The 26,667-nt window shown below is 39.6% G+C and overlaps 10 protein-coding genes and 1 non-coding gene across 14 annotated transcripts; 7 read left to right on the top strand and 4 right to left on the bottom strand.

Moving 5' to 3' along the window:
• Positions 1-1,125: 1,125 nt before the first annotated feature.
• LOC103841586 lies at positions 1,126-4,686 on the bottom strand. Its single transcript, XM_009118140.3, has 6 exons — positions 4,459-4,686; positions 2,319-4,061; positions 2,165-2,240; positions 1,689-2,086; positions 1,495-1,593; positions 1,126-1,393 (listed from the first exon to the last, which is right to left on the bottom strand). The coding sequence occupies exons 2-6, from the start codon at positions 4,011-4,013 to the stop codon at positions 1,256-1,258; spliced, it is 2,406 nt and encodes an 801-aa protein (XP_009116388.1). The 5' UTR covers positions 4,014-4,061; positions 4,459-4,686; the 3' UTR covers positions 1,126-1,255.
• Positions 4,687-4,811: 125 nt separating this feature from the next.
• On the top strand, positions 4,812-7,457 carry LOC103841585 (UBP1-associated protein 2A). Of its 2 annotated transcripts, none has more exons than XM_009118139.3 (2): positions 4,812-6,256; positions 7,021-7,457. In XM_009118139.3, exon 1 carries the CDS (start codon positions 4,886-4,888, stop codon positions 6,233-6,235), a length of 1,350 nt encoding a protein of 449 aa, XP_009116387.1. In that variant the 5' UTR covers positions 4,812-4,885; the 3' UTR covers positions 6,236-6,256; positions 7,021-7,457. The 2 variants fall into 2 exon arrangements, with proteins under 2 accessions (XP_009116387.1, XP_009116386.1); XM_009118138.3 differs by lacking the exon at positions 7,021-7,457 and adding an exon at positions 6,527-6,868 and having other exon boundaries at positions 4,813-6,256.
• A 352-nt stretch (positions 7,458-7,809) lies between these two features.
• LOC103841583 (ABSCISIC ACID-INSENSITIVE 5-like protein 2) lies at positions 7,810-9,907 on the top strand. 2 transcript variants are annotated; one of them, XM_033281239.1, is made up of 4 exons: positions 7,810-8,253; positions 8,295-9,154; positions 9,236-9,307; positions 9,615-9,907. In XM_033281239.1, the coding sequence occupies exons 2-4, from the start codon at positions 8,462-8,464 to the stop codon at positions 9,696-9,698; spliced, it is 849 nt and encodes a 282-aa protein (XP_033137130.1). In that variant the 5' UTR covers positions 7,810-8,253; positions 8,295-8,461; the 3' UTR covers positions 9,699-9,907. The 2 variants fall into 2 exon arrangements, with proteins under 2 accessions (XP_033137130.1, XP_009116385.1); XM_009118137.3 differs by having other exon boundaries at positions 7,810-9,154.
• Positions 9,729-11,182, bottom strand: LOC103841584 (L-2-hydroxyglutarate dehydrogenase, mitochondrial-like). The gene is made up of 4 exons (XM_033281241.1): positions 10,942-11,182; positions 10,412-10,858; positions 10,173-10,325; positions 9,729-10,107 (listed from the first exon to the last, which is right to left on the bottom strand). Exons 2-4 carry the CDS (start codon positions 10,765-10,767, stop codon positions 10,074-10,076), a joined length of 543 nt encoding a protein of 180 aa, XP_033137132.1. The 5' UTR covers positions 10,768-10,858; positions 10,942-11,182; the 3' UTR covers positions 9,729-10,073.
• On the bottom strand, positions 9,729-18,637 carry LOC103841581 (L-2-hydroxyglutarate dehydrogenase, mitochondrial). Its single transcript, XM_009118136.3, has 6 exons — positions 18,234-18,637; positions 17,823-18,104; positions 17,294-17,724; positions 17,044-17,203; positions 16,818-16,945; positions 9,729-9,947 (listed from the first exon to the last, which is right to left on the bottom strand). Exons 1-5 carry the CDS (start codon positions 18,588-18,590, stop codon positions 16,835-16,837), a joined length of 1,341 nt encoding a protein of 446 aa, XP_009116384.3. The 5' UTR covers positions 18,591-18,637; the 3' UTR covers positions 9,729-9,947; positions 16,818-16,834.
• On the bottom strand, positions 10,888-12,222 carry LOC117125770 (L-2-hydroxyglutarate dehydrogenase, mitochondrial-like). The gene is made up of 3 exons (XM_033278519.1): positions 12,124-12,222; positions 11,273-11,575; positions 10,888-11,223 (listed from the first exon to the last, which is right to left on the bottom strand). The coding sequence occupies exons 1-3, from the start codon at positions 12,220-12,222 to the stop codon at positions 10,888-10,890; spliced, it is 738 nt and encodes a 245-aa protein (XP_033134410.1).
• LOC103841580 (ABSCISIC ACID-INSENSITIVE 5-like protein 2) lies at positions 14,651-16,731 on the top strand. Of its 2 annotated transcripts, XM_033281238.1 has the most exons (4): positions 14,651-15,166; positions 15,314-15,992; positions 16,074-16,145; positions 16,453-16,731. In XM_033281238.1, the coding sequence occupies exons 2-4, from the start codon at positions 15,420-15,422 to the stop codon at positions 16,534-16,536; spliced, it is 729 nt and encodes a 242-aa protein (XP_033137129.1). In that variant the 5' UTR covers positions 14,651-15,166; positions 15,314-15,419; the 3' UTR covers positions 16,537-16,731. The 2 variants fall into 2 exon arrangements, with proteins under 2 accessions (XP_033137129.1, XP_009116383.1); XM_009118135.3 differs by having other exon boundaries at positions 14,656-15,992.
• An 83-nt stretch (positions 18,638-18,720) lies between the features above and the next one.
• Positions 18,721-20,188, top strand: LOC103841579 (ycf20-like protein). The gene is made up of 3 exons (XM_033281240.1): positions 18,721-18,771; positions 19,195-19,397; positions 19,768-20,188. The coding sequence occupies exons 2-3, from the start codon at positions 19,246-19,248 to the stop codon at positions 20,186-20,188; spliced, it is 573 nt and encodes a 190-aa protein (XP_033137131.1). The 5' UTR covers positions 18,721-18,771; positions 19,195-19,245.
• On the top strand, positions 19,944-22,842 carry LOC103841578. Its single transcript, XM_009118130.3, has 5 exons — positions 19,944-20,184; positions 20,264-21,028; positions 21,116-21,460; positions 21,701-21,825; positions 22,446-22,842. The coding sequence occupies exons 2-5, from the start codon at positions 20,983-20,985 to the stop codon at positions 22,644-22,646; spliced, it is 717 nt and encodes a 238-aa protein (XP_009116378.2). The 5' UTR covers positions 19,944-20,184; positions 20,264-20,982; the 3' UTR covers positions 22,647-22,842.
• LOC117128708 lies at positions 20,824-21,018 on the top strand. Its single transcript, XR_004452102.1, has one exon. It is a non-coding gene; the product is annotated as a U2 spliceosomal RNA (small nuclear RNA).
• Positions 22,843-23,733: 891 nt separating the features above from the next.
• Positions 23,734-26,418, top strand: LOC103841577. Its single transcript, XM_009118129.3, has 2 exons — positions 23,734-24,382; positions 25,720-26,418. The coding sequence occupies exons 1-2, from the start codon at positions 23,932-23,934 to the stop codon at positions 26,256-26,258; spliced, it is 990 nt and encodes a 329-aa protein (XP_009116377.1). The 5' UTR covers positions 23,734-23,931; the 3' UTR covers positions 26,259-26,418.
• The last annotated feature ends 249 nt before the right edge of the window (positions 26,419-26,667 follow it).

Raw genomic sequence — 26,667 nt, 5'->3', positions numbered from 1 at the left:
TTATCTTCTTTATTTTTTTCTTATATAAAAGCATAAATATAATTATTATTTTAAAAAAATTATAAAACCCACGTGAGTTTTGAAAAACCATGAAAATTTAGTTTTTGGTTTCTATGTTGAGAAATCAGTTATTTCCAAAAACTAGTTTCCCTACATTTTAGGAAATCTATTTTTTCAAAATCTTGATTGGATGAAAAATGGTTTTTGGAAAAACAAAAACCAAAAACTAATCCAAAAACCCAAAACAATCAACCTCTTAAGATTCCTTTTTGTTTTGTTTTAGTGAAGACTATTGTAAGGTTCCGAATTGTGATATGTGAAAAAGGATTAAGAAAATTGATTTAGTTACTTGTGTCACTAAAGTTGACTTACTTTTTTCGGAGTACATCCTTAAAGAACTCTAAAGTTAAACGTGCTTGAACTGGAGTAGTAGAAGGATGAGTGACCTATCGGAAAGTGATTCACGATAGCGTTCGAGTGAGACCAAAGCATGTGAAAAGATCGGATGGTGATTGCAGGGTCAGTAAACAATAATTTTGAACTTTTATAAAAATTAACGGACCGATCGTTGGAACGGGATGGAATCTACAGGCCGAAAGAATGGCTATGGATAATCCATTAGCCGTAGACAGTTGGGGCGTTATAACTATTTTCAACAATAATTTAGTTTAGTGATCACTTCAAGACCATGGTCAAGTTACGAATCTAACCAAAGAAATATCTAAAAGTAACTGCTCCTTTATGGTATTTCACACTTTATATTTATTTATTTTAAACGTAACTTCTTCCTTACAAATTAAACAGAGGAAATCTTTAGTTAGATTTTCATGATAAAATTAAAAACGTCTCTTAACAGATTCAGTTCTAATTCTTACTCCTAAAACTGATGTCGTTGAGTTTGTTGTCTTGTTTACTTATGGATTGGACGCATTTATAGGTCCACTTGATTTGAGTGAGCATCCTTCAAATCTATGGGACTAACAAAATCTAGGCCCAATTGTTAACGTTAGCATTGGATTTACTTTAGGGTCTTGTGTCAAGGTTGGATTGAATTTTAACTTTATTGATTGCTCATCAGTTATCACCAGATCATTCCGAGTTCTGACGACTTTGTGGTTGCTGTAATGAAGTTATAATGTGAGAATTAAGTAACACTATCTTGGTTTTCGATTACAGTACTTGTATCAAGTGAAACAAAAACACGAATGTACAAAAATGCTGAGATAGTTTACAATAAGTCTCTACACACTTAAACTTATGATTCAGATTCCAAATCAATTTCAAAAACCTTGACATGGCAAAGATCTCCTCCTGCATCATCTGCAAACTTAATCTTCTTTTTCTTCTGAACAATAATATTTTCAGTAGCTAGAGAGTCTTCCTTGACCATACCCTGTGAAAAAGTAGGTGAATGCAGAAAAAATTAGGAACACAAGATAGACGAAGATTCATATAACTTTGGTGTCTGTGAATGTATGAGTGTAAGAAACAAACCATAAGTTTGCAAAACCGATTACAGTCCCGTTCAATCATCGAAAGCCATTTCTTGCTACTCTCTTCAGTTTTCTCTGCTTTTCCAATCAAAGTTTTCACCTGACAAGAGACATCCATTAACAAAAGATTATTTTGAGAAAACAAAGTGAAGTTAGACATTGAAAACGAGAACTTCATTTGCTAGACAAAAGTACCTCATCCAAGTTACACTCAGGCATGATGGAGGGGTTGCTTTCAGCAAGGAGACATCTCTTTGTGATTTGTCTCATCGATTTTAGCTCTTTTGTGAGCTTAGCTGTGATATATTGGAAATCACGCATTTGCCCTTGAGAGAAGGCAATAGCTTTCTCTGTACATCCTTGTAACGAGGTGCGTCCAGTGCTAAAAGGCTGTGTTTTTGCTGCTCGAGTCTCTCGACGGGAAAACTTGTTTGTGGCTCTTTGATACTGCGTTTGCCGAGTGTTAATTTTTGCTTTTCGAATGGCTTGCTTTGGATTTGGAACAACTTCCACTCGGTCGATACTGTCCAGCCCATGCGCCTTAAGTATCCTATGTGAGTTGTGGCTACTGAAGTAGAGTTTCCCTTTGGATTCTGGATTTTGTAAAAATATATAAGAACTCTAAAGAGAAAATGTAAAAGTACATTTAAAAATTGTGTCAATTCACTTACTTTTACACATCTGAGAAGATGAATCGGAGTGCTCCATTGCTTTGCAAAGTTTTGCTTGAGAGGTGGGAGATAAAGTCTGAAAACCAAATGTACCTTGTGAGTAACTGCTTTAAGAGATTGAATATAATATGAGAAAATTACACACAGGACAAACCTTTCTCCCTGAGAGTAGTTTTTCAGGTTGAGAGTGTAGCTCTTGTTGCTGGATACTGTCACTTTCTTCAGCTGTTTTAGCCTCATCAGTTGGTGCTTGAAAGAGTTGTGATGATTTGTTGTCCCCAGCTTCATCTACTACGTTCCCTGAGGATGAAGATTGTTGTAATCTTTCTGGCAGATGATCTTCTTCTAATGAAACTGTGCTGTCATCAGGAGCTGAATGCAAATTATTCATTAAATCATTGCAGCTGGTCAACGGGAGAATATCAGTTGCTTCATGTAGCTCATCATTAGCAATGTCTTCGTCTTCCCATACAAGCTCGGTGTTTCTTACCCCATAATCTATGGTGAGCGAATCTGAGATATCAGTAGCAAGCATTTGTGGAGCATCATCCTTCACAATCTCCGAACCAATTATGGTCATGTCTAAGCTAGCAAGTTTTTTTGGAGCGTCTATCTTCATAATCTCCAAACCAGTTGTGATCATGTCTACGTTAAGCTTTGATACATTGCTTTCCTCATCCTCTTTAACTTCTTCGGTCACCGAGCTTGTATTGGAATAGCTGAAGTTCTTGACATAGCCAGTGGTCTCCAATTCATCTTCTTCTCTAGACGCACTACCGCACAAAACGTTCTCAAGAGCAAAGTTACCAACAAGACAGCATGGAGCTTTCCTTGCTTCGATGAACTCTTCTGATGCATCTTCAACAGTTTTGTCAACCGTTTTTGTAGTTATGGGCTCTTCAATGGCAACAATTCCAGGAGAATTTGGCTCTGGACTGCCATGTAGAACCAGTCTTGCGTCCTTGGGCAAATCATGCATAATCTCTTCCACCAGCTCCTTATTTGAAGTAGATTCTGGCTCTTTATCAAAATCAAGTAAAGGATTAGTGGGAATGATATCCATGGCTTCAGGAACCAAATAGCTGTCATCCCAAGAAGCCTCAGGCTTGACATCACATAACACAGGCAAATCAATTTTCTCTACAGATGGAGTTGAAGTAGAACCACACTTTGTTTTAAGCTTTTGCTTCTTCTTACTTCTCTTCGTATTCCAACTGCTAAGAGGCTCTTCAACATCACATCCTTCATCTTCAGTTTGATTCTCCACATTCACATCCACAGTCACAAGTTCATCCCAGGAAGCCTCAAGCTTGACATCACAGAACACAGGCAAATCAACTTCCTTCGCAGATGGAGAGGAAGTAGAACCACACTTTGATTTACACTCTTGCTTCTTCTTTCTTCTCTTGGAGAATTTCGTATTCCAGCGGCTAAGAGGCTCCTCAACTTCACATTCTTCGTCTTCAGTATGAAGCGTAGAGTACTCTTGTTTAACTTTAACCTGCGCAACTGTCTCAGTATCTCCGCGGTTTCCAAGTTTCCTTTTCTTTTCTCTGCACTGTTTCCGAACCTTGTGCAGCGTCATATCAAAACCTTCTGTATCAGTTTTGGCATCCACCTCAGAACCCTGTGTCATCTCAGAGTCATTCTCCAACTCCCTGACCACTCTCGAGATCGGCACTTCATCTTCAGTGTTTCCCCGGTTGTACACATCAACCAAAGGTCTAAACTTGAGCTTTGATTTCCCATTTGCAACCGCATTCGCCACTATTTTGATCGATCCGTCTTTAGTGGCCCGGATATAATGCAACTGGGAATTCAAATGGGTGCTGCTCCTGACCTCCACCATTGTAACTTAACACAATCACTTCGTAGCTTCAGATTAAGCTCGAAAAACCTGAAATTTAAACCAAATGAACTGTTGATAAGGGACATAGGCTAACAATCAATAACCTAAAATTTCATCAAGCCAAGCATAGAAACGAACATCAATGAGCTTACTAAAACAAGTAAGTCAACAAACAATTTACAGAATCGTGTTCAAGCTGATTATTAAAAAAAAAAAAGCTACAGTAAACCCAAATCTGAATTTGAGTATGCAGCGATTAGTTTAGGGGTTTAACAATTAACAAGGCGAAACTCATTTCATGGAAAATCAATTGGATAAATCCGAGATCTAGTCGAAAACAAAAATCACTAAGGAGCATGCAACAAATCGAGAAGATAATTAGCAGATCCAGGTGGAATAGTTGGATGTAATCAAACAGAGATCGGAGAGATGAAGATGAATTTACCTTAAGTCGTAATCGAACACTTAAATGGAAGAAACTGAAGATTGAATACTGGCTTCGAGCTCGTGACTAGTCAATTTTAGGGTTTACACAAGAGGGAGAAAGAGAGAGAGAGAGAGAGAGAGAGAGAGATTTAAAACAAGACGAAGAAGATGAGAGAAGGAGAATCTGGAGCTCTTCGGTGAAGGAGGAGCCACTACTTTATTGGCCGTGAAGGCTCTGGCGGGGAACACTTGGCGGGATCTTTAACCTTTTGGATTAAGCCCAATAAGAACGAAATAGGCCTTTAAGCTCATTGCAAGGGCAAAAATGTAATTCTTGAGATAGGACATGAGGTTCATATCGCAAGTTAAGCGGCGTAGATAAGGAGAGAGAGATCAATCAGCAACCTCAGGAAAATTCGAAACCCTAACTCGACCTTAACGCCGCCATGACTAAGAAGAGAAAGCTCGAAGCGCAGCTCAGCGAGGCTTCTGAGCCGTCGGAGAAGCAGATCGCAATTAACAATGAGGTTAAACAAGAAGTTGAATACGAGGAAGTAGAGGAAGAGCACGAAGATGACGACGATAATGATGAGGAGGAGGAAAACGATAATCGCATGGTGGTGGCGGCGACGTCTGGATCTGGGAATCTAGATGACGACGACGATGAGCCGATTCAAGATCTGTTGGAGCCGTTTTCGAAGGAACAGCTGCTGAATCTTCTCAAAGAAGCTGCGGAGAAGCATCACGATGTGGCTAATCGAATCCGCGAAGTGGCTGACGAGGATCCCGTTCATCGGAAGATCTTCGTGCACGGACTTGGATGGGACACCAAAACCGAGACGCTGATCGAAGCTTTCAAGGAGTACGGAGAGATCGAAGATTGCAAGGCTGTGTTTGATAAGGTCTCGGGGAAATCTAAAGGATATGGCTTTATTCTGTTTAAGTCTAGATCAGGTGCTCGCAACGCGTTGAAGCAGCCTCAGAAGAAGATTGGGAGTCGTATGACTGCGTGTCAGTTAGCTTCTAAAGGACCAGTCTTTGGAGGAAACAACCCTGTGGCTGCTGCAGGTGCCTCTATTGCTCCTGCTCAGCATTCGAACTCTGAGCACACGCAGAAGAAGATCTATGTTAGTAACGTTGGAGCAGAGCTGGATCCGCAGAAGCTGCTAGCGTTTTTCTCGAAGTTTGGGGAGATTGAGGAAGGTCCTTTGGGTCTTGATAAGTATACTGGGAGACCTAAGGGCTTCTGTCTGTTTGTGTATAAGTCAGCTGAAAGCGCCAAGAAGGCCTTAGAGGAGCCACACAAGAGCTTTGAGGGCCACATCTTGCACTGCCAGAAGGCTATCGATGGTCCTAAACCTGGCAAGCCGCAACAGTTTAACAACAATCCTCGTTTCCAGAGGAATGATAACAGTGGTGGTTACGGTACTCCTGCTGGTCATGGACATCTCATGGCTGGTAACCAAGCCGGGATGGGTGCTCCTGTTCAAGCGATGAACCCAGCTATTGGGCAGGCCTTGACAGCTTTGTTAGCATCGCAGGGAGGTTTGGCGTTTAACCCAGCTATTGGGCAGGCTTTGTTGGGTTCTCTGGGGGCAGCTGGAGGTGTAAACCCAGGGGCTGGAGTTGGAATGCCAACTGGTTATGGAACTCAACCTATGACACCTGGGAGTATTCCTGGGTACGGTGGACAACCTGGGTTGCAAGGTGGCTATCAGACCCCTCCTCCTGGTCAGGGTGGTGCAGGAAGAGGACAACATGGTGTCGGGCATTACTCTTCTTACATGGGCCAGTAGATGTATCATGTAGCAACTCAGGTAGAGCAATGAATATCATCGTCTCTTCACTTGTTTATATTATTACTTAATATACTTTACATTGAACTGACTTCTGAAGACAAGAACTTTCTGTGTCTTAAACCCCTCACAGTTTGCTTCCTGTCGGTTTTGTTTTGCATCACATGCTAAAAATTTGCAATTTCTACGTAACAGACTGTTACTTTTTAACTTTTTGCTGAAGGGTTTTGTGTTTTGCAGCGATTGAGATTGTGAAAAAACTTTTCTTATTTTCTTAAATTGATTGTGCAGATATCAGTGTTTTAATATTGGCCTGGTGATACTTCTGAAGTTTTAAAGGAGCTGATGCAAATGAAGTCTTTATGAAATGTTTACTCTTTGGTCGCTCATAAGGCCAAACTCATAAAACCTTTCAAGGAGTTTTAGTTTTCATCTACTTGTTTTATCTCTTTTCACCAACTACTCTCTTTATGCTATTCCTAAAAAAATCATTGTACTATTTTCAGAGTTATGTCTTTGTTTTCAGTTTTCTGAAACATGTTAGAACTTTCGCTTGTAAAACTAAAAACATAACTATGTTTCTTCTAGCCCTTGCTTTATCTGATTCTAAGTTTTTCCAAATTTTATAAAGTTTTAATCGATCTCTATGCTTTACGGTTTCATACATGTATTTTTTTTCTGCTTGCAGTATATATCATTCATGAATTATATTTGTAATAAGAGTTATTGTAATTAACTTAGCCGCAACAGTCTCGAATATTTTGTAATATGTTTTGGCTTCTTAGGGACGACTCAGTACAGTCACCTGGTTCGGAGGGAAGACATATCCCTCTCTCCTGTCCAGTTTGGAAGCTGAAGCTGCTGCTGTACGGGCAATGACTGTCTTAGATAGTCTTGGTTCTGGGAAGATCTGGTTCGGAGAGTGATTCCAAGGTCTTGTGATGCAGGCTGTAAAAGATCCCATCAAGCCAAGACTACAAAAGCTTCACAAGATACATTCTGGAGCTATGGCGAAATTTGAAGCCTCCTTCCCTATTCGCTTTGCATTATTAGGTTGTTGTATCCCATCTTGGTTGAGTCAAATGATTGATAGGAAAAGAAACTATGTTTGTTCTCAGCTTCAACATAGCTGCGGAATTGTATGTAACTTCAAAACCTGTATCCAAAGGCAGTTCCACAACACTTGAAAAGAGGAAATGTTTGAGCTGTGTTTCTCTCATTACATGTGAGGATGTTGGTTTGTTGCAATGACCTCTCTAGATATCCGGAAAGTGCTTCCAGTCCGAGGTTAAGTAATCAAAATTTGGGTTAATTTAAGTACGAATCGAACCTTGCAATCTCTCTAGATGCCGACACAAAAAATATAGTACTATTAAAACCCCAATTGATTGAAGTCTCGTGGAGCACATGTAGCAGTGATTATTCCGATGGAAAAAACTCGATATCCACCTTCATTAAAGTAATTACTAGCCACTAATTACAGTTACTCTAATAATAAAACAAAAAAAGAACTCTCTTTCTTATTGAGGCCATCGTTATTAACTTAATTATCTACCGAGGGGCACTCTAAAAAAAGCAAAAGAAAGGCATTGAAAGTTCACACAGGGGGCGGATTTGCCACAGTATCAGTGTCACTTTCTCAATCAAAAGGTTCTCCTCCTCTCTTCTCTCTCTTCTCCTTTTTCTCTCATCCTGCGCGAAACAAAAGAAAACATAACTAGAGAGAGAGAGAGAGAGCCTCACACAGACACAGAGTCTAGGTCCGCTTTGTAAATCTCTCTGAACTTATCATATAGTTTCATCCTTCTTTCCAGAAAAACCCGAATCTCCCTTGCTTAGATCTGATCCTTTCCAAGCTCAAATTCGTTCTACCCTTTTCCAAAGATTGTAGCTTTCAGTATCTTCTTCGCAAGCGTTTCTATAAAAACCTTGTCTTTCTCGATTACCATGTTTAGCATCTGCATTCCATAGCTTCCGATGCTGCATGCAATCCCCAACACCCTTTCAGATTGCTACCACGCTTTGATTTCTTCCTCTTCGATGCTCTGTTCCTCTACTGCATGTTCCTCGAGTCAACCAACCTTAGGGAAAAAGGTGTTACCTTTTGCCTCAATTTGGTGAAACTCTTCTTCGTTTGCTGCTGAGATTAGGGTTTTCTGATTTGTTGTGGGGTCAGGATCGTGTTTTATCTATCCATCTGTGTTGTGTTTTTATTTTAAAAGCGGTATGGATTCTCAGAGGGAACCTAGATCTCATCAGTCTTTGAATAGGCAAGGCTCTCTCTATAGCTTAACACTCGACGAGGTCCAAACCCACTTGGGGAGTTCTGGTAAAGCGCTTGGAAGCATGAATCTTGACGAGCTTCTCAAGAGTGTTTGTTCTGTTGAAACTAATCAGCCACCGTCCATGGCTGTCAATGAAGGTCTCTCTCGTCAGGGGAGTTTGACTTTACCGCGGGATCTAAGCAAAAAGACAGTTGAAGAGGTCTGGAAAGACATTCAGCAGGACAAGAATGGAGGTGGTAGTGGTCATGAGAGGAGAGATAAGCAGCCTACCTTAGGTGAAATGACGCTTGAGGACTTGTTATTGAAAGCAGGAGTGGTGACCGAGACAGTTCCTGGTTCGAACCATGGGAATGGTAGTGCTGGTATGGAGCAAAACATACCTCAGGTTGCCCCATGGGTTCAGTATCATCAGCTGCCGTCAATGCCACAGCCTCAATCATTCATGCCGTATCCGGTTGCAGACATGCAAGCAATGGTGTCTCAGTCTTCTTTGATGGGTGGTTTATCAGATACGCAAACTCCAGGGAGGAAGAGGGTAGCTTCAGGAGAAGTTGTGGAGAAGACTGTAGAGAGGAAACAGAAGAGGATGATTAAGAACAGAGAGTCTGCAGCTCGTTCTCGAGCTAGGAAACAGGTGACAACAATCTTTCTGTAATTGCAAAATGTGGTGTTGTTATTAGTCTACTCAAATCTTATACTGGGTGCTGATGAGCAGGCTTACACTCATGAGCTAGAAATCAAAGTTTCACGGTTAGAAGAAGAAAACGAAAGACTCAGGAGGCAAAAGGTAATGTTTTGTAGCCTTGGCCCTTATGGTTTATACATGCATTGATTGTGATTGGTGTTAAAATTGAACATGTAATTAACTTTTGGATTCGAATTAGAGGGAATGGTAGATGATAGGATATTTAGTTAAGTATGGAATTGGGCACAAGCATAGTAGACAGTAGAGAACAAGTCTTTGTTGTTTGTTTGCTTCTTGTAAGAGTCGTTTGGCTCATTACAATATACATTACAACACTCTTTCTTTTACTCATGACAAACTTGTAATTGATAGTTTACGTTACATTGTTTGTTTTCTATTTACTTTGCAGGAGGTAGAGAAGATCCTCCCAAGTGCACCACCACCACTTGATCCCAAGAGGCAGCTGAGGAGGACAAGCTCAGCTTCTTTCTGATCTCAAAAACTTTTTTTTTTCTGCATCTGCGTCGGTTTGCTTATAAAAAAAAAAGAGAGGAAAACAGTTTGTTTCTTTGTACATTCTTGACTTGGAGCAATTCTGTTAAGTTTCTTAAGAACATTCTTAGTTATTTTAGTTGCAACAACAATCTTTTTCTGGAGTATAAGAATTGAAAATATCACTTTGTTGACAGTCTGAAAAATGAATCACAGAGAGGAAAACTGTTTGAATTTGCCAAGCCTTATACTTATGGGCCAGCTTTGTTCTCAAATGTAGACATTAGCTTACACTTTCATCATAAGAACTTGTTGGCTAAATGTTCTGCAATAGCCAAGCTTCAAGTCAAACCAGGCGACTCGATGCCAAAGAGAGTCACAAGACCAGGAACTCCATGAGTCTCCTCTCCCTGCATATCAATAACACAAGCGTGTTAGAGTTATATGTCTAGTGCTTTTGAGAACAAAAGATTACCTGTATGATAAAGTCTGCTGCCTTCTGTCCCGGTCCGGTAATCTTGGGACGGATGCCTGAGCAACCAGGTTCCAACGATCCATCTTCGGGTAGTACTTTCTGATCTCTGGGTAGAATCTCTCAGCTCGTTGTGGATTTACACCATAGTCAAATCTGGATTCAATCAGCATAAAGAAGATCTTGAGCAACTTCAAAATGAACAAGAGAGAGGAGAGTTTCATGACAGATGCAATCATTACTTGTTGAGGAAGCTTGATGTGTCGTTTCTGCATTCAATCCACTCAACATCAGGACCAAACTTCACAAGCCCATTCAAATCAACAGTGACATGAACACCAAGACCTCCTTCCTCAGGTATAGGATACACAAGTTTATCAAAAGGAGGAGACTTAGCACCGGACAGCGTAAAGTAGCATCCACGAGCATAGTGAGACGAAGGAATGAACCGATGACCTAACCCATGGAATCTCTTTGCCAGAGCTTGAGCACCTAACCCCGCGGAGTTAACAACGAGGTTAGGTATCAGCTCAAGCTCAGCTACTACTCCCTCACACCGAGACTCAACCGATCCAGTTTCAGCAACAAACAAATGCATCTTCTCTTCTTCAACACGACCGCTTAAAACCACTGTATTGTATGAGAACGTTGCGTGACTGTTCTCTGCTTGTCCCTGTAGTTAGTTACCCCTGTACATAATGGAATCAAAACTCTTTTCCTACTCCATAAACTCAAAGATCATATCAAAGCACAGAGGAGATGATATAGTTACCACTAAAGATAGCATGAAGGAATGCGTATCCACAATCCCAGACTCAGGAGACAGCAATGCTTTAACACATCGAAGCTCCGGCTCCATCCTCATCGCTTCAAAACCTTCCAACATCCTTAAACCCGAAACTCCATTCTGAGTTCCAAGATGCATCAACAGATCCAGCTTCGGTATATCAGATGATCCTGTAGCAACGACAAGCTTGCCAATCTTCCTATGAGCGATTCCATGTTCAGAGCAATACCTATACAACAGTTCCCTCCCTCTTACACAAAACTTGGCCTGATCAAAATCCAAAAAGATTGTGCCTTTAGAGAGTTTTGAGGACAACAGCACTCCCTTCCGACATCACCACCGGTCTGAGAATCTTCACTTCACTAGAACTACTCAAACCAACAGTCTCTTTCGTCACGGGATCTCTATAAACACATCTAACCTTAAGCAACGACATAGGATCCGAAACGACGCCGTTGACAACGGGAACATCAAGATTCACCAAGAAGTTCCTCTCTTCCTCAGCGTAGAGATCACCAACTCCTATAGTCCCCGTACTCGAATCAAACCGGTAGCTTTCAGCTTTAACCGAACCAATTCTCCACACAGGATGAACACACTCAGCTCTTGCACCACCACGCTGAGAAAACCACCAATGCACTGCGCAAACGCGTCTTGTATAACCGTCTCAGACTCTATAAAAGAAAACGTCAAGAGCATTCTAAGATGTCCACGTAGGACTAATTACAACCAATCCCACAGCTTAGTTACTCCACGTCACCATCGTCTTTGCGTTGTGTGTGGGTCATAAAATTGGTCTTGTTTAGTGGGTTTTTTAAAATATTCAAGTGCAAGCCATCACTATCAGATTAATATCAACATCTCTCCAAAGTCGTAACCCTATCATTTTTTCCTCTCCACCGACTGTCGTAACTTCTTATTCTCTTGCCTTTCCCCTTTTACCTCTTTCATTACTCTTTTCCAGATCCGTTTCACCACTACCTGGTCTAATCAATCCTTTTTATTGAACTTTAATCAATGGATTCCTTTCACCTTCTTCTTCGTTTCTATATTTATAAATCTCTTTTCATAGTTTATGTTTCCATTAAAATCCATAAGATTCTCTCAGATAACTATCTCCAAAGGCAACTCTTCAGTCTCCAGCGATCAGAAGACCAACGAAAAGACATTCGCTTCCTCCGCGACTATGAAGCCACACGGGAAGTCCACTGCTGCCTCGGCGATTGCGGCGAAACCTAACGGCAAGAGTGCTGTTTCATCTGCCATTCCGAAGAAGCAAAAATCTGCTGTTGCTCTCTCCTCCGCAGATTAGAATGGCAAAGTCTGTTATCCTCCTCGCTCACTTGAAAGTCGGGCATTGTAGTCGGAGTTTGTCAGATGCGGGAAAGCTTCTCCCTTTAAGCATGTAGTCTTCGTTTACTTCCACTCTCTATTAATGGGTTCTTGCCTCAGATTTCGTGTTGAGCGTACGTTCTCTCCTTTTTAATTTTCATTGTAGAATTTCCCATAAATTATTGAGATTTTTAATTTCAAGTGTCTCTCTGCAAATATTAAATTCTGAGAAAAGAAATGAACTCTGTGAGAATCTTCATGTGATCCAAGTAAAAAAGTTTCCACCTTTTTCAGTTGTCCTTAGTTCTGACTTCAGTCAACCCTTTGTGTATGTGTCTGCAGATAAGAGCAGTAAAGACCTTCATCTTTCGAGTGTTCAATCATCATCATCGGCATCTCATAAGAAAAAGAAGAAATACTTAGGAAAGCGATCTTCAAAAGCTTTCAACGAACTCAGACTTCCAACCATAAACTTCAGATCAAACTATGTTATGCTCTAGAGGTTCGATCGATGAGACTACTCTAACTCCAACTAGATCCATTACAGGTATTGCAGTTCCTGTCCAAGTGTTTAACCCTGATGGATTTCAAGATCACTGATAATGTCTAGTACACACAACATTGTCTTTACTATTATGTCACTCCAATCTCAAGTTTCCATGGTTTGATTCTCTGACCTGTTTGTGACATTTGGTAGAGATCAACTACTTGGTGCAGTTAAGTCACCCTAACTTATTTAAACTGATTGGTTATTGCTTGGAAGATGAACAACTGCTTCTTTTGTACGAGTTTATGCATAAGGAGTCTTGAGGATCGTTTGTTCACAAGTAAGTTCATAAATCAAAATTTATTGAAACTATCAGGCGATTGTTTGTTCTTATGTTTTAATTATGTTCAAGCAGATTATGTGTAGTTAAAAACATCACGTAGAGATTTGGTGCTTCGCTGTCAGCAATCGTGGTGACTTTCGTTACAGGATCTCATGACTGCTCCATGCGACGCCGGGATCGTACTGAAGAACCGTTCTTCCTCGAGGTAAATGACCCACTGCTTGAAGCCTTGAAGTTAATCCATTAAATTTTGCATAAAGAGCCAGAATCAGAAATATATAATAGATGCAGAAAGGGACCACATGTGAAATTTGAGGAAGTTCTCAACTGTATATAAAAGTTTTTTTTTCCCTTATTTTGATTCTTAACACGTGTTAAGGTTGCCTTGATGCAGCTAAAGAGCTTGCATTTCTTCATACGACCTTGTTTAAGTCATATACACCTTCTAAGATCTTGATATACTCGGTATTAACCCTCTTTCCGAAGTCTCAGTGCTGTCTTAATGAACTTAGAATGGTATTGACGTGGTTCTTTATGACAATCTATGACTACAATAGAAAACTATCAGACTTTGGTTTAGCAAGAGACTGTCCAAAGGGAGAAACAAGCTATGTTATTACAAGAGTCATAGGTATATTTGGCTATGCGGCTCCTCAGTATGTGTCAACAAGTACATTCTATATATTCTCATATACCAAACTGGTTTTATTGTGAATTTTCAAGAGTAGCCAAAGAAGCAATCATATATGATTCTATATGTTTGTGTGATTCTCAGATTGGAATGCTCGCAGATTCTCGAGAAAGTGGGATTGATAAATAATGTTCGAGAAAACGTAAAGAGAGCTAAGTCGCCGCTTACAAAGAGAAAGATGCAAATATATATAGGACAAGGATAGCTTTTTTTTCTTTTACTGGAAAGATAATTTAAAAAAAAAAATATTAACAGTTTATATTATTGCTAAGCAGAAACTATTTAAATTTTAGTGAACATTTAGAAATATATTTTTTACCCTCAGTTGAATATAACCCGAACTTCCACTATTTTAATTTTATTATTTTTAATAGATTATATGGTTAATTTGATTTATATATATTTTACTTTTTATAGTTTAAATTTCCATTCTACTTTAGTTATAATAATAAATAAAATAAAATAAGTGTCTGCAAAAAATATCTTTAAACATAAATGATGGGGTTATTTTCGGCTGTATTCATTTATGATAGTTATAGTAAAAATTCACTATAAACTTATACACATAGTTTAAGTTTATAGTGTAAGAGTTATTGGTTGTTGTATTTTAATGGATTTGAAAATCTAAACTAAATCTAGTACTACTATTAAAAACCGAATTGATTGAAGTCTCGTGGAGCACATGTAGCAGTGATTAGTCCGATGGAATAAACTCGATATCCACCTTCTTATTACTAGCCACTAATTACAGTTACTCTAAAAATAAAATAAAAAAGAACTCTCTTTCTTATTAAGGCCATCGTTATTAACTTAATTATCTACCGAGGGGCACTCTAAAAAAGCAAAAGAAAGTTCCCAGAGAGGGCGGATTTGCCACAGTATCAGAGTGTCACTTTCTCAATCAAAAGGTTCTCTCTTCTCCTTTTTCTCTCTTCTCCTTTTTCTCTCATCCTGCGCGAAACAAAAGAGAACATAACAAGAGAGAGTGAGAGAGAGAGAGTCTCACACAGACGCAGAGTCTAGGTCCGCTTTGTAAATCTCTCTGAACTTATCATATAGTTTCATCCTTCTTTCCAGAAAAACCCGAATCTCCCTTGCTTAGATCTGATCCTTACCAAGCTCAAACTCGTTCTACCCTTTCCCAAAGATCGTAGCTTTCAGTATCTTCTTCGCAAGCGTTTCTATAAAAACCTTGTCTTTCTCGATTACCATGTTTAGCATCTGCATTCCATAGCTTCCGATGCTGCATGCAATCCCCAACACCCTTTCAGATTGCTACCACGCTTTGATTTCTTCCTCTTCGATGCTCTGTTCCTCTACTGCATGTTCCTCGAGTCAACCAACCTTAGGGAAAAAGGTGTTACCTTTTGCCTCAATTTGGTGAAACTCTTCTTCGTTTGCTGCTGAGATTAGGGTTTTCCGATTTGTTGTGGGGTCAGGATCGTGTTTTATCTATCTATCTGTGCTGTGTTTTTATTTTAAAAAGCGGTATGGATTCTCAGAGGGAAGCTAGATCTCAACAGTCTTTGAATAGGCAAGGCTCTCTCTATAGCTTAACACTCGACGAGGTCCAAACCCACTTGGGGAGTTCTGGTAAAGCGCTTGGAAGCATGAATCTTGACGAGCTTCTCAAGAGTGTGTGCTCTGTTGATGGTAATCAGCCATCTTCCTTGGCAGCTCATGAAGGTCTCTCTCGTCAGGGGAGTTTGACTTTACCGCGGGATCTAAGCAAAAAGACAGTTGAAGAGGTCTGGAAAGACATTCAGCAGGACAAGAATGGAGGTGGTAGTGGTCATGAGAGGAGAGATAAGCAGCCTACCTTAGGTGAAATGACGCTTGAGGACTTGTTATTGAAAGCAGGAGTGGTGACCGAGACAGTTCCTGGTTCGAACCATGGGAATGGTAGTGCTGGTATGGAGCAAAACATACCTCAGGTTGCCCCATGGGTTCAGTATCATCAGCTGCCGTCAATGCCACAGCCTCAATCATTCATGCCGTATCCGGTTGCAGACATGCAAGCAATGGTGTCTCAGTCTTCTTTGATGGGTGGTTTATCAGATACGCAAACTCCAGGGAGGAAGAGGGTAGCTTCAGGAGAAGTTGTGGAGAAGACTGTAGAGAGGAAACAGAAGAGGATGATTAAGAACAGAGAGTCTGCAGCTCGTTCTCGAGCTAGGAAACAGGTGACAACAATCTTTCTGTAATTGCAAAATGTGGTGTTGTTATTAGTCTACTCAAATCTTATACTGGGTGCTGATGAGCAGGCTTACACTCATGAGCTAGAAATCAAAGTTTCACGGTTAGAAGAAGAAAACGAAAGACTCAGGAGGCAAAAGGTAATGTTTTGTAGCCTTGGCCCTTATGGTTTATACATGCATTGATTGTGATTGGTGTTAAAATTGAACATGTAATTAACTTTTGGATTCGAATTAGAGGGAATGGTAGATGATAGGATATTTAGTTAAGTATGGAATTGGGCACAAGCATAGTAGACAGTAGAGAACAAGTCTTTGTTGTTTGTTTGCTTCTTGTAAGAGTCGTTTGGCTCATTACAATATACATTACAACACTCTTTCTTTTACTCATGACAAACTTGTAATTGATAGTTTACGTTACATTGTTTGTTTTCTATTTACTTTGCAGGAGGTAGAGAAGATCCTCCCAAGTGCACCACCACCACTTGATCCCAAGAGGCAGCTGAGGAGGACAAGCTCAGCTCCTTTCTGATCTCAAAACTCTTTTTTTTTTCCTGCTTTTGTGTCGGTTTGCTTATAAAAAAAAAGAGAGGAAAACAGTTTGTTTCTTTGTACATTCTTGACTTGAGCAATTCTGTTAAGTTTCTTAAGAACATTCTTAGTTATTTTAGTAGCAACAACAATCTTTTTCTCGAGTATAAGAATTGAAAACATCACTTTGTTGACAGTCTGAAAAATGAATCACAGAGAGGAAAACCGTTTGAATTTGCCAAGCCTTATAGTTATGGGCCAGCTTTGTTCTCAAATGTAGACATTAGCTTAAACTTTCATCATAAGAACTTGTTTGCTATATGTTCTGCAATAGCCAAGCTTGAAGTCAAACCAGGCGACTCGATGCCAAAGAGATTCACAAGACCAGGAACTCCATGAGTCTCCTCTCCCTGCATATCAATAACACAAGCGCTTTCATAACAAAACCAAAGATATAGGGAACAGTGTTAGAGTTATATGTCTAATGCTTTTGAGAACAAAAGTTTACCTGTATGATAAAATCTACTGGATGCTGTTTTGGTCCGGAAAGCTTGGGACGGATGCCTGAATAACCCGGTTCCAATGATCCATCTTTGAGATCAGGGTAGTACTTTCTGATCTCTGGGTAGAATTTCTCAGCTCGTTGTGGGTTTACACCATAATCAAATCTGGATTCAAACAGCATGAAGAAGAAATATCATTAGTAACTTCATAATAGACGAGAGAGAGGAGACTTTCATGACAGATGCAACCATTACTTGTTGAGGAAGCTTGATGTGTCGTCTCTGCATTCAATCCACTCAACATCAGGACCAAACTTCACAAGCCCATTCAAATCAACAGTGACATGAACACCAAGACCTCCTTCCTCAGGTATAGGATACACAAGTTTATCAAAAGGAGGAGACTTAGCACCGGACAGCGTGAAGTAGCATCCACGAGCATAGTGAGACGAAGGAATGAACCGGTGACCTAACCCATGGAATCTCTTTGCCAGAGCTTGAGCACCTAACCCCGCGGAGTTAACAACGAGGTTAGGTATCAGCTCAAGCTCAGCTACTACTCCCTCACACCGAGACTCAACCGATCCAGTTTCAGCAACAAACAAATGCATCTTCTCTTCTTCAACACGACCGCTTAAAACCACTGTATTGTATGAGAACGTTGCGTGACTGTTCTCTGCTTGTCCCTGTAGTTAGTTACCCCTGTACATCATGGAATCAAAACTCTTTTCCTACTCCATAACTCAAAGATCATATCAAAGCACAGAGGAGATGATATAGTTACCACTAAAGATAGCATGAAGGAATGTGTATCCACTATCCCAGACTCAGGAGACAGCAATGCTTTAACACATCGAAGCTCCGGCTCCATCCTCATTGCTTCAAAACCTTCCAACATCCTTAAACCCGAAACCCCATTCAAAGTTCCAAGATGCATCAACAGATCAAGCTTCGGTATCTCAGAGGATCCTGTAGCAACGACAAGCTTGCCAATCTTCCTATGAGCGATTCCATGTTCAGAGCAATACCTATACAACAGTTCCCTCCCTCTTACACAAAACTTGGCCTGATCAAAATCCAAAAAGATTGTGCCTTTAGTGAGTTTTGAGGACTTTGATTGCGACCCTTAAGATAAAGACTGTATCTTTAGAGAGTTTAGTAGACTTTGAATCGACCCTTAAGAGAAAGGTTGTACCTTTAGAGAGTTTGGAGGATAATAGATTCCGGCGTGGATGACCTCGCTGTTGCGGGAACTCGTGACTGTGCCAAACGATGAGGCGGCGTCGAGGATAAGCACTTCTCTTCCGCGGAGACTGAGCTCGCGCGCCACCGCTAAACCCACGACTCCGGCACCGATCACGACGGCGTCGACTCTCTCTTTAGCTATAGTTACCGCTCCGCCGCTTACTCCTCTTCCGTTGAGCAGTTTCCAGGTTGGTTTTAGATTCCTCGTTGACAATCTCGTCCATCTTCTACCAAGAGAAGCTAGCATCTTCTTCTTCTTCTTTGAATCTCCTCCTGAAGCAAATGTGGTAGTGACCATAGATACCATAAATGCTGATGGGCTTTTGTTATTGGGCTTTACTTACATGTTGCAGCCCAGAGCTTTACTTAAACGCTGCCGTTTCAATTCAGCGGTGAGGCACTTTCTCTCTTCTTCCTCTAATTTTCATTCTTTGTACTTTCTCTCCTTCACAATCACAACCCATAAGTCCCATGGCCATGACCAGCTGGTACCCGTTTCTTTCTGCTGTTTTAATTTGTAATCGAAATTTTTAAAATTCAGTTCCTTTAATCAGTAGGCTGCCAAAAGGATTGATCTTGGGCTTGTTTTTGAAGTATTTGTGTAAATGTCTAGTTGAATTGTAGAAGTATTTGGTGGCCAGGGGCGGTCCTGGGCACAGCGGACTGAAACACCGGCTTAGGGCCCCCAAATTTTTTTAAAAAATTTACATAAGAAGGGGCCCCTAAATTTGTAAAAAAAAAAAATTTATAAAACTCTTACTAAATTGTTTTAGGCCCCCAACATCTCAGGGACGCCCCTGTTGGTGGCAGCACCTTTTTGATATGTTGAGCCTCTGTTGTTCTTGAATTGAATCCACTTTGAGTTTTTTTTGTTGGGTGTGAAACTGATGTGCCCAAACTTTGTGGTTTAGGAAGTAAGCTGCATGTGGGTCAGATAGACCAACGTTTCTTCTATCTGTTTCATGGGATTAGCCATCACCGTGGCATTACCTAACTGTGGAACTAAGTTCTTGCCAAGGAGGAAGGGTGCTTTCTCCCTTGCCGTTTGTTTCGAGTTTTGTTCTCTCTGTCATTTCCTTCATCCTGCTCGGCCTTCATTGGTCAGACGTCAAAGGTGAGTTCTTAACTCTGGAAGCATCATTGCCGTGTGGTTTTTCATATGATGATATGATGGAAATACAATGGGGAGTTCTTATAGACAAAACATGACCATAACTAAGCCATGGTTTGTTACTTTATTGTGCTAAGGAGTAGTAAGGTCCTTAAGTTTCCAAGCCTATTGCTTGTATTGTATCAGACTGAACTATATCCAAGCCATGGTTTTATTGCTTTATTGTACTTAAGGAGTTGTAAGGTCCTTCAGATTTTGCTTAATTCCTGTGGAAGCATTCCCTTTTGCACACATCTGCTTGTTGGTTCATGTGTCTTAAAGAAGATCTGATGATGATTCCATCTTTCTAATGTCCAATTTAAATGTCTTTTAGATTTTCCAGGAGAATGTCATGGACAACAGTTAGGAGCTCGGTTGGTGGGAGCAGAACAGATCCACCATCCGGTTCTTCGAGTAATAAAAGCTCCAGGCGTCCAAGATTACTCAAAGCCATACAAGATCTCAGAACTAAGCTTCTGGTGAAAATTCAGGAGATAAAGAAAGATCTCCCCAAGAAACTGCTCTTTCTCTTGGTTGGATTCTACTCTGCAACTGCATTCTCTACGTTTATAGGACAAACAGGAGACTGGGATGTTTTATCCGCTGCGTTGGCTGTAATCGTAGTGGAATGCATCGGAGCTTTAATGTACAGAGCATCCATTCCTTTAATCAACAAGATGCGGAGCATGATAACCATGTTTAACTATTGGAAGACTGGACTCGCCCTTGGACTGTTCCTTGACTCATTCAAGTAAGTTAGTTAAACACATCATTCATCTTTAAGCTCTTGTGGATTCCAATGAATGAAAAAACTCTTGGCTGCGTTACAGGTTTTAGCTCAGACCTTGGAAGGGGCAACACAACCGAGAAACCTGGCTCTATAGAATGGACAGTGACCAGCAAAACTTGAGAAGCTGCGTCTCCTTTTATGCCATGAAGGTTGTCAAGACTTAAATTCAGGTCACTGCAAGACATGGGATCATCAAACCCTCTGATCTACACAAAGCAAGTCACCTGCAAACAGTGCTAGAGTCGTGTCTGTATAGCCTTGTCTGTATTTGGTTGCATCGTTGCAGATGGATACGTTTAATATAAGCATTGATTCTCTGAGTTATTTTCAACCATTTATATATATATTTTTTTTCAAGATAACAGATCAATTAGCTTCAACTTGAAGTATCACAAGCTCACAAACATCTTATGGACCCAACACAAGTATCTAACAAACCTTCATACTAACGGAAGAAGACAGTGATGATTCACGTCGTATTGAATATCGCTCGCATACGCGGTTCTTAAACACCTTCCAAAAGTCCCACATCGGTAAGACATAGAAACGTTTGTATAACCTTAGCACTATAAAAGAGAAGCGAAGCCCAACTCACAAATCATACCTTTCTCGGCCTTTTGGCTAAGATCAAGTGTAGTATCTGTTCTTATCAGTTTAATATCTGATATGTGGGCCATCGGCCCGCTCGATATTAACTCTATTTTTTAAGGGAGAAAGCCCACTAAGATAGCTTGCTATCTGGGCTTTCAAGAGTCGCCCATGCGTTGCACTATTGCACGGGCTGGCTCAACCCGCCATATCAACAGTTATTAACTTTAATCTTATAATTAAGTTTAAATTAAGTCTTAACAAATAAAAGTTTTATTAAGTAAGTAATCACTCTCTTCCTCAGAGTCGAAGATGGCGAACCCTAGGAGGACAGTGACGGAGAACCATAGATTCTCACCGTTGATCAATCTACTGAAGAAGCCTCAAGCGTTTCCTCTGCTTCTCTCCTTCTTCCTCTTCCTCACATGGATCACTCTCAGGTTACAGCACTCTTCTCACCTCTCTTCGTCATCTTCGGATACGAAATCGGCAGCGAAGAGTCACCATCATCCTGATTCGGAAGTGCTAGATGAAGACGATAAGGTTAATCTGATCCGGTTCGATACAGCGTCGATCTCGCCTGTTAGAAAAGACGATCGCGGGTGGCTGCTTGATCCCGTTGCTCTTGCTCGTGATTCTCAGCTCCATGGTTCGTCTCTACTGATTCGATTCCGTTTCGGTTTCGTTAGAAGCATGTATTAAGCGTTCACCAATGTGCCTTATTAAGTCAGTGAAAGAGAGCTTATACATAGGAATGGATGAGAAGTGTTGAGCCCTTTGTAGTCTGTGAATAGTGACTGCTTAAGTTTGATTAATTGTGTAATCAGAAGGTTTCTCTTTACTTGGTGCTGGAGGAGTTTCACATTCTTGGTTTCTGCTTTGTTTGCAGGTGGAGCAGCCACGTGTGTTTCCATTCATGTTGGTGAAATCAAGCCTGGTGAATTGAGGGGAAACCACAGACACCATACTTGTAACGAGACGTTTGTCATTTGGGGAGCCAAGACGAGATTCAGGGTAAGTCCATAGTGAAACCTTTGGTAGGAAGGAATATCTGTTTTTTTTTTGTTTATCTAAGAACGCAAATGCTAGAGTGGATGGTAAAGTGATATGTCTTGTTAAATGATATAGAAGAGAGCGTTGACATATTGCATTACGCCATGCCGGCTTAACTAACTGTGTGTAACATAACGTTACTCTTTTGACGAGTATAAGTAGGGATTGAACATATGCAAGAGCAGACTGTATTTGGTTGGTTTTGAGGTTTTGGGGGTGTTAAGGGTCTCTAGAAGAAACCTTAGAGTAGAGTTTCTGATTTGGGTTCTCGCTTATTTGGTCTTTGATCCTGCAGTATTGTAGGAGATAATCACTCTGAATCATAAAGATGTTGTGACTATCATCCTTGATCAGTGATCAGTGACCCACTAATCATCGTATTAGGTTGAAAAAAAAACGAATTACTATTTTTAGATGCTTAGTGATGTGGTAAATGGACTCGTCTTACATAGTCTAATCCCTTTTTCTATGACAGTTGAGCCTTGGTTTACCATTTCCTTACTACTGACCTTCGGGTCAAAATGAGCCAAACTCATCGATCTGACATTGTTTATGGATTTATCTTTAATGAATACGTGCAGCTGGAGAATCACAAGGTGGAAAAAGGCTATGCAGAAGTGTTAATTGGAGAGGATGAAGTAGCTGTAGCGGTTAGCCCTAGTGGCACAGCACATGCTATAGTAAATGTTGATCCTGTGCGTTCTACTTTCTTAATCGGCTGCCAAGACAGTAATATGCACAACAGCTCAACTAGCGACTACAAAGTATGGAAAGATCTTTAATCCCATATTTGTTTAGTTTCTTCATTTGGATTTTCATTGGTCTTTTATGTAATCAGCTTTCTCTGGTTTCTTTCTTTCGAGCTCTTATTTGTATAGAATAGGCTTTTTTTGTTTCTTTTGTCAGTGTCTGTTACTCTGATTATTAACCCTGAAACTTCCAATGTCTAGAAGTTCATTGTTATGTTTCATGATACTACAGGACTTGCAAAATTTGATTACACGAGTGACTTAATAATATAAGATCAGTCTGATCTGTTTGAAACATAAATTGTCACCTACAAATATGCAAATTGATGTGAGGTTTCAAACCAGAAGGCCATTAAAGATATCACCACTTAGTCCACACAACAATTAAAAAAAAAAATCTACTCTGACCAGCATGCTGCAGGCACATGGACATGAATCTTAAAGAACACTCATAATCATGGCCTTTGTTTCTCATGGAGCGTCGTGTTAAGCTCCTAATGCCAATTTGATTAAGGTTCAAACTGATTGAATCAGTGTCTTTAATTAGTAACACTGTTCCTGGGCTGTTTTATATGTTTGAATATATGGAGCAACAGAGATTATTTACAGAATCTGAATTTGGAAGCTAAGGCCATTATTACAATGTATTTTACCAATTTAACGAACTTAGTTGGATACTTGGATGTAAACAAAGAGTAACTTAGTAAACCACTAAAAAGAAGAAGATAAAAGACATTATGATGTCTCTATAGCTCATGATATATCGCATTGTAAAAGCATCAGTATTTGCCATGTGGCAATGGACCAACAAAAGTTAAAAAAACGTAAAATAAAAGTGAAAAGATAAAATAATAAAGAAAAGCAAAACCCAAATAAAAAAAAGAGAAAAAAACCAAAATAGCACTAAATCAAGTTTTTGTTCCCAAACTAGCACTCAAGGCCAAAAGTCACAAAAATAGCACTCAGGGGGTGGGGTTTAGAGTTTAGAATTTATGATTTAGAGTTTAGGTTTTAGGGTTTAGAGTTGAGAAGTGAGGTTTTGGGGATAAGATTTCAAATTTTGAAAAATAAAAAAATTTAAATTTTTTAAAAGATAAAATGCTATTTTGGTCATTTTAGTTTTTGAGTGCTATTTTTGTGATATAAACTTAGAAATGTGCTATTTTGGAGATTTGCCCATAAAAAAAATGGAATAATATTTTAATTTTACCGTTGGAATTGTGTAAAAGAACAATATTGAGTAAATGGGAATTTAAGGTTTCCAGCTATAGAGAAACACAAAGAGGTCAGAGAGAAGAAAAAACACAAAGAAGGGAATATGAAGAAGAGTAAACGAGAGAACTTGCTTTCTCCTTCATCTTCATGGCGGGAGAATCACAACCCTCCCCGGAGAAACTCAAACTCCTCCGCCGTATCCTCCGGCTGCCTCCCCGGATTCTTCAAGCTCTTCCTCTGCACCTTCAACTTCTCATCCAACCGCCGCAAATCTATCACCTTAGGATCTAAGAAACAAGAACAGATAGCCATCGTCTACGCTTCTCCTCCAGAAGATACATCAAACGGCTTAGGAACCGTCGAGCCGCCGCTTCCACGCAACGAAGGAGTGGAGGAAGAAGCTGCGAGGGTGAGTCTTGTGGGTGCGTTAGAGAAATGCGATCGTGACTTAGAGGAGCTTCGGAGAACCATCGACGTCCTCAAAACCAGTTACCTTCTCCAAAAGAAGGTTTCACTGGAGACGGCACGTGATGATTTCAAATTCTCAAGCACCGGTGAGTTTCTTGGGTTCTCATATGATCAAATTTTAACTAAACTTCTCTCATCAAATTTATGGTCCAGTTATTACCTACTAATCACAAAATAAAACTCAACTTAATTATTTTCAAACGTGAGATACCTAATCAGTAATCACAAACTCTGGTTATAAACATTAAGAGAACATTGTGTAAGTTAAAGCAGCAACAAATAGTGAGTAGAAATAGAGAGATCAAAGAGTTTTGTCTCTTTGGTTGGTGGTGAGATCATGAGTGTGTCCAATAGTGGAAGACAGTCTCATCGTATTATCTTATTTATTAGTAAAAGATAGAGATAATAAACAAATGTAATTTCTCTAACAAATTCATGCATGCATGGAAGGTGTTATTTGATTTGAGGTCTCATTTGTCATCAGTTGAGTTCACTTCAGAGTTTATTGGCAATTGGCAATAAGGATAATGTTTAAATTAATATTAAGTCAAAAGGGTAGGGTGGAATAATCAAATGGTGAAGTTTAGTCTCAGTCTAATCTAACATCAATTTATGGCTAATTAAAGTGCAAAAGAGAGTAAAAAAAGAGGCATGTTAGACAAATGATGAAGGAAGGAAGCAGCTTTTAGGGGCCTTTATTCCTTTATTTGAATCCCACTTTTACTTTCTCATTATTTAGGCCCCCATCCATTATTTTATTTATTCCTGATTCTGACCCACAAACTGTTTTTTTTTTTTTTTGAAAAGCCCCACAAACTGTTTGATGGTACCAAATCAAGAATATCACTTTTTAAGCAAAATGATTATACAAGCATGAATTGTATATACCTATGTTGTTAGAATAAAACAATTCGTATAATTTTCTCTACAGCCTATTGCATAGTTAAGTTTGTACTTTTTAGTATTTCAAAACAAAAGGGTGTTTTTAAGAATTTTTTTAAAAAATTTGTGGATGAAGTCCAACTTTATAATATTGGTATATGCTTGGTCTTATTTTCATGTAAAATAAGAAAATTTAATAGGAACCTAGGTGTACACAAGAATGGTTGTTTTAAAAAAAAAATTGACAACAATAGATGATTTAGACAAAAACAATAATTTTTCGTGTTGATAACTACATAAAGATAAATGGATAATATACTCATAAACTGGCAAGGTGAATCTGTTTGAAACTTAGATAACAAGACCTATTCTAGATAAGTATAATCAGTTTTTACTTAATTTCTATGTGTTTTTGTTCTTTCAGATTAATTATGTTTTTCAATGTATTTCTGGTTATTGTTTGTACTTTTATGAATAAATAACAATAGTTGTTAACAAAAGAAACAAGTTGTCTTATAAAATTATTTTATTTGCTTAACAGTGGTAGGAGATGCCGTCGTGGGGACGCAAATGAATAAGAACACGAAGACGACACTACACGAAACAGACACTGACACAACAATGTTGTCGACGATGATGAACGATCGCGAGTACAAAAACAACACAACCTACGAAGTCAACCACATTAATCTAATCACTAGACCCGACCATTACGCCATGCACGACGTCATTCCCAAGAGAGCAACGCCAGAGTCACGTGACACGGCGCCAATTATGGTGCGGAAGGTAGGACGGAGCTTGATGGAGAGCGTGAACGAGGTTAGTGAGGACGTAGCATCTGGTCAACGAAGAGAGGTGGCTAAGATCGGTTTGGCACTTCATGACCATATCTGTCGGGATCTGATTTCGGAGACCGTTCACGAGCTATCCTCATTCTCCCACTACGACGCCGACGAGTGTCATAAGTTGACGGTGGATTCTGCTAATTGTTACGGACGAGGAAGTGGACGTGGACACATCAGACGTGAAAGTACCAACTCACTCCCACTCGACGCATGTAGAAGAAAATTAGTGTTCTGATGTGATCGATCTCTGAGTTATTTGTATGTCTTAGGCACGACAGTTTTCACCAATAACACGTTTTGCAGCTCATATTTTTTAATTTTTTATTAATCCATTAAATGCTAATTGAAAAACATTAGAAAAAATAACTTATGTTTTCAAGTTATTTATATCCCAACCTACTGATATATCATTTTCTCATATTTCTCAAACTAAATATATAGAAACCATTTAGTTACTAGAGCATTACAATGAATGCCACTAATATAATCTTTCACATTTGCTCGACAAAATAGCATTTAAACCTTTATAAAACATCGTATCTTTTAGGACCCCAATGTGTACCTACAAAAATATATATGTACGAGTTATTATAACTGATCTTCATAAAAAGTAAAATACAAAGATATTTTATCTGTGTATGGTT

The sequence above is a fragment of the Brassica rapa genome, chromosome A09, assembly GCF_000309985.2.
Source record: "Brassica rapa cultivar Chiifu-401-42 chromosome A09, CAAS_Brap_v3.01, whole genome shotgun sequence".
NCBI classification, from domain to species: domain Eukaryota; kingdom Viridiplantae; phylum Streptophyta; class Magnoliopsida; order Brassicales; family Brassicaceae; genus Brassica; species Brassica rapa.
The sequence above is the reverse complement of the archived record's forward strand: the minus strand, read 5'-3'. Positions and strand labels throughout refer to the sequence as shown.

Coding starts and splice junctions, on each gene's coding strand:
- LOC103841578 (XM_009118130.3), top strand. CDS start 20,983: ATGCGTTGCACTATTGCACGGGCTGGCTCAACCCGCCATATCAACA. Junction 21,461..21,700: donor TCGTGATTCTCAGCTCCATG/GTTCGTCTCTAC, acceptor CTTTGTTTGCAG/GTGGAGCAGCCACGTGTGTT. Junction 21,826..22,445: donor GAGCCAAGACGAGATTCAGG/GTAAGTCCATAG, acceptor GAATACGTGCAG/CTGGAGAATCACAAGGTGGA.
- LOC103841581 (XM_009118136.3), bottom strand. CDS start 18,590: ATGGTATCTATGGTCACTACCACATTTGCTTCAGGAGGAGATTCAAAG. Junction 18,105..18,233: donor ATCCTCCAAACTCTCTAAAG/GTACAACCTTTC, acceptor GATTTTGATCAG/GCCAAGTTTTGTGTAAGAGG. Junction 16,946..17,043: donor CAGTAGATTTTATCATACAG/GTAAACTTTTGT, acceptor ATTGATATGCAG/GGAGAGGAGACTCATGGAGT.
- LOC103841584 (XM_033281241.1), bottom strand. CDS start 10,767: ATGCATTTGTTTGTTGCTGAAACTGGATCGGTTGAGTCTCGGTGTGAG. Junction 10,326..10,411: donor ACATCAAGCTTCCTCAACAA/GTAATGATTGCA, acceptor GATTGAATCCAG/ATTTGACTATGGTGTAAATC. Junction 10,108..10,172: donor CAGCAGACTTTATCATACAG/GTAATCTTTTGT, acceptor ATTGATATGCAG/GGAGAGGAGACTCATGGAGT.
- LOC103841585 (XM_009118139.3), top strand. CDS start 4,886: ATGACTAAGAAGAGAAAGCTCGAAGCGCAGCTCAGCGAGGCTTCTGAG.
- LOC103841586 (XM_009118140.3), bottom strand. CDS start 4,013: ATGGTGGAGGTCAGGAGCAGCACCCATTTGAATTCCCAGTTGCATTAT. Junction 2,087..2,164: donor ATCTTCTCAGATGTGTAAAA/GTAAGTGAATTG, acceptor TACAAAATCCAG/AATCCAAAGGGAAACTCTAC. Junction 1,594..1,688: donor CTGAGTGTAACTTGGATGAG/GTACTTTTGTCT, acceptor GTCTCTTGTCAG/GTGAAAACTTTGATTGGAAA.
- LOC103841580 (XM_009118135.3), top strand. CDS start 15,300: ATGGATTCTCAGAGGGAAGCTAGATCTCAACAGTCTTTGAATAGGCAA. Junction 15,993..16,073: donor GTTCTCGAGCTAGGAAACAG/GTGACAACAATC, acceptor GCTGATGAGCAG/GCTTACACTCATGAGCTAGA. Junction 16,146..16,452: donor AAAGACTCAGGAGGCAAAAG/GTAATGTTTTGT, acceptor TTTACTTTGCAG/GAGGTAGAGAAGATCCTCCC.
- LOC103841579 (XM_033281240.1), top strand. CDS start 19,246: ATGGGATTAGCCATCACCGTGGCATTACCTAACTGTGGAACTAAGTTC. Junction 19,398..19,767: donor TCATTGGTCAGACGTCAAAG/GTGAGTTCTTAA, acceptor AATGTCTTTTAG/ATTTTCCAGGAGAATGTCAT.
- LOC103841583 (XM_033281239.1), top strand. CDS start 8,462: ATGGATTCTCAGAGGGAACCTAGATCTCATCAGTCTTTGAATAGGCAA. Junction 9,155..9,235: donor GTTCTCGAGCTAGGAAACAG/GTGACAACAATC, acceptor GCTGATGAGCAG/GCTTACACTCATGAGCTAGA. Junction 9,308..9,614: donor AAAGACTCAGGAGGCAAAAG/GTAATGTTTTGT, acceptor TTTACTTTGCAG/GAGGTAGAGAAGATCCTCCC.
- LOC103841577 (XM_009118129.3), top strand. CDS start 23,932: ATGAAGAAGAGTAAACGAGAGAACTTGCTTTCTCCTTCATCTTCATGG. Junction 24,383..25,719: donor TTTCAAATTCTCAAGCACCG/GTGAGTTTCTTG, acceptor TTTGCTTAACAG/TGGTAGGAGATGCCGTCGTG.
- LOC117125770 (XM_033278519.1), bottom strand. CDS start 12,222: ATGGCAGATGAAACAGCACTCTTGCCGTTAGGTTTCGCCGCAATCGCC. Junction 11,576..12,123: donor TAGTCGCGGAGGAAGCGAAT/GTCTTTTCGTTG, acceptor TGGTTTTCTCAG/CGTGGTGGTGCAAGAGCTGA. Junction 11,224..11,272: donor TGATGTCGGAAGGGAGTGCT/GTTGTCCTCAAA, acceptor GATTTTGATCAG/GCCAAGTTTTGTGTAAGAGG.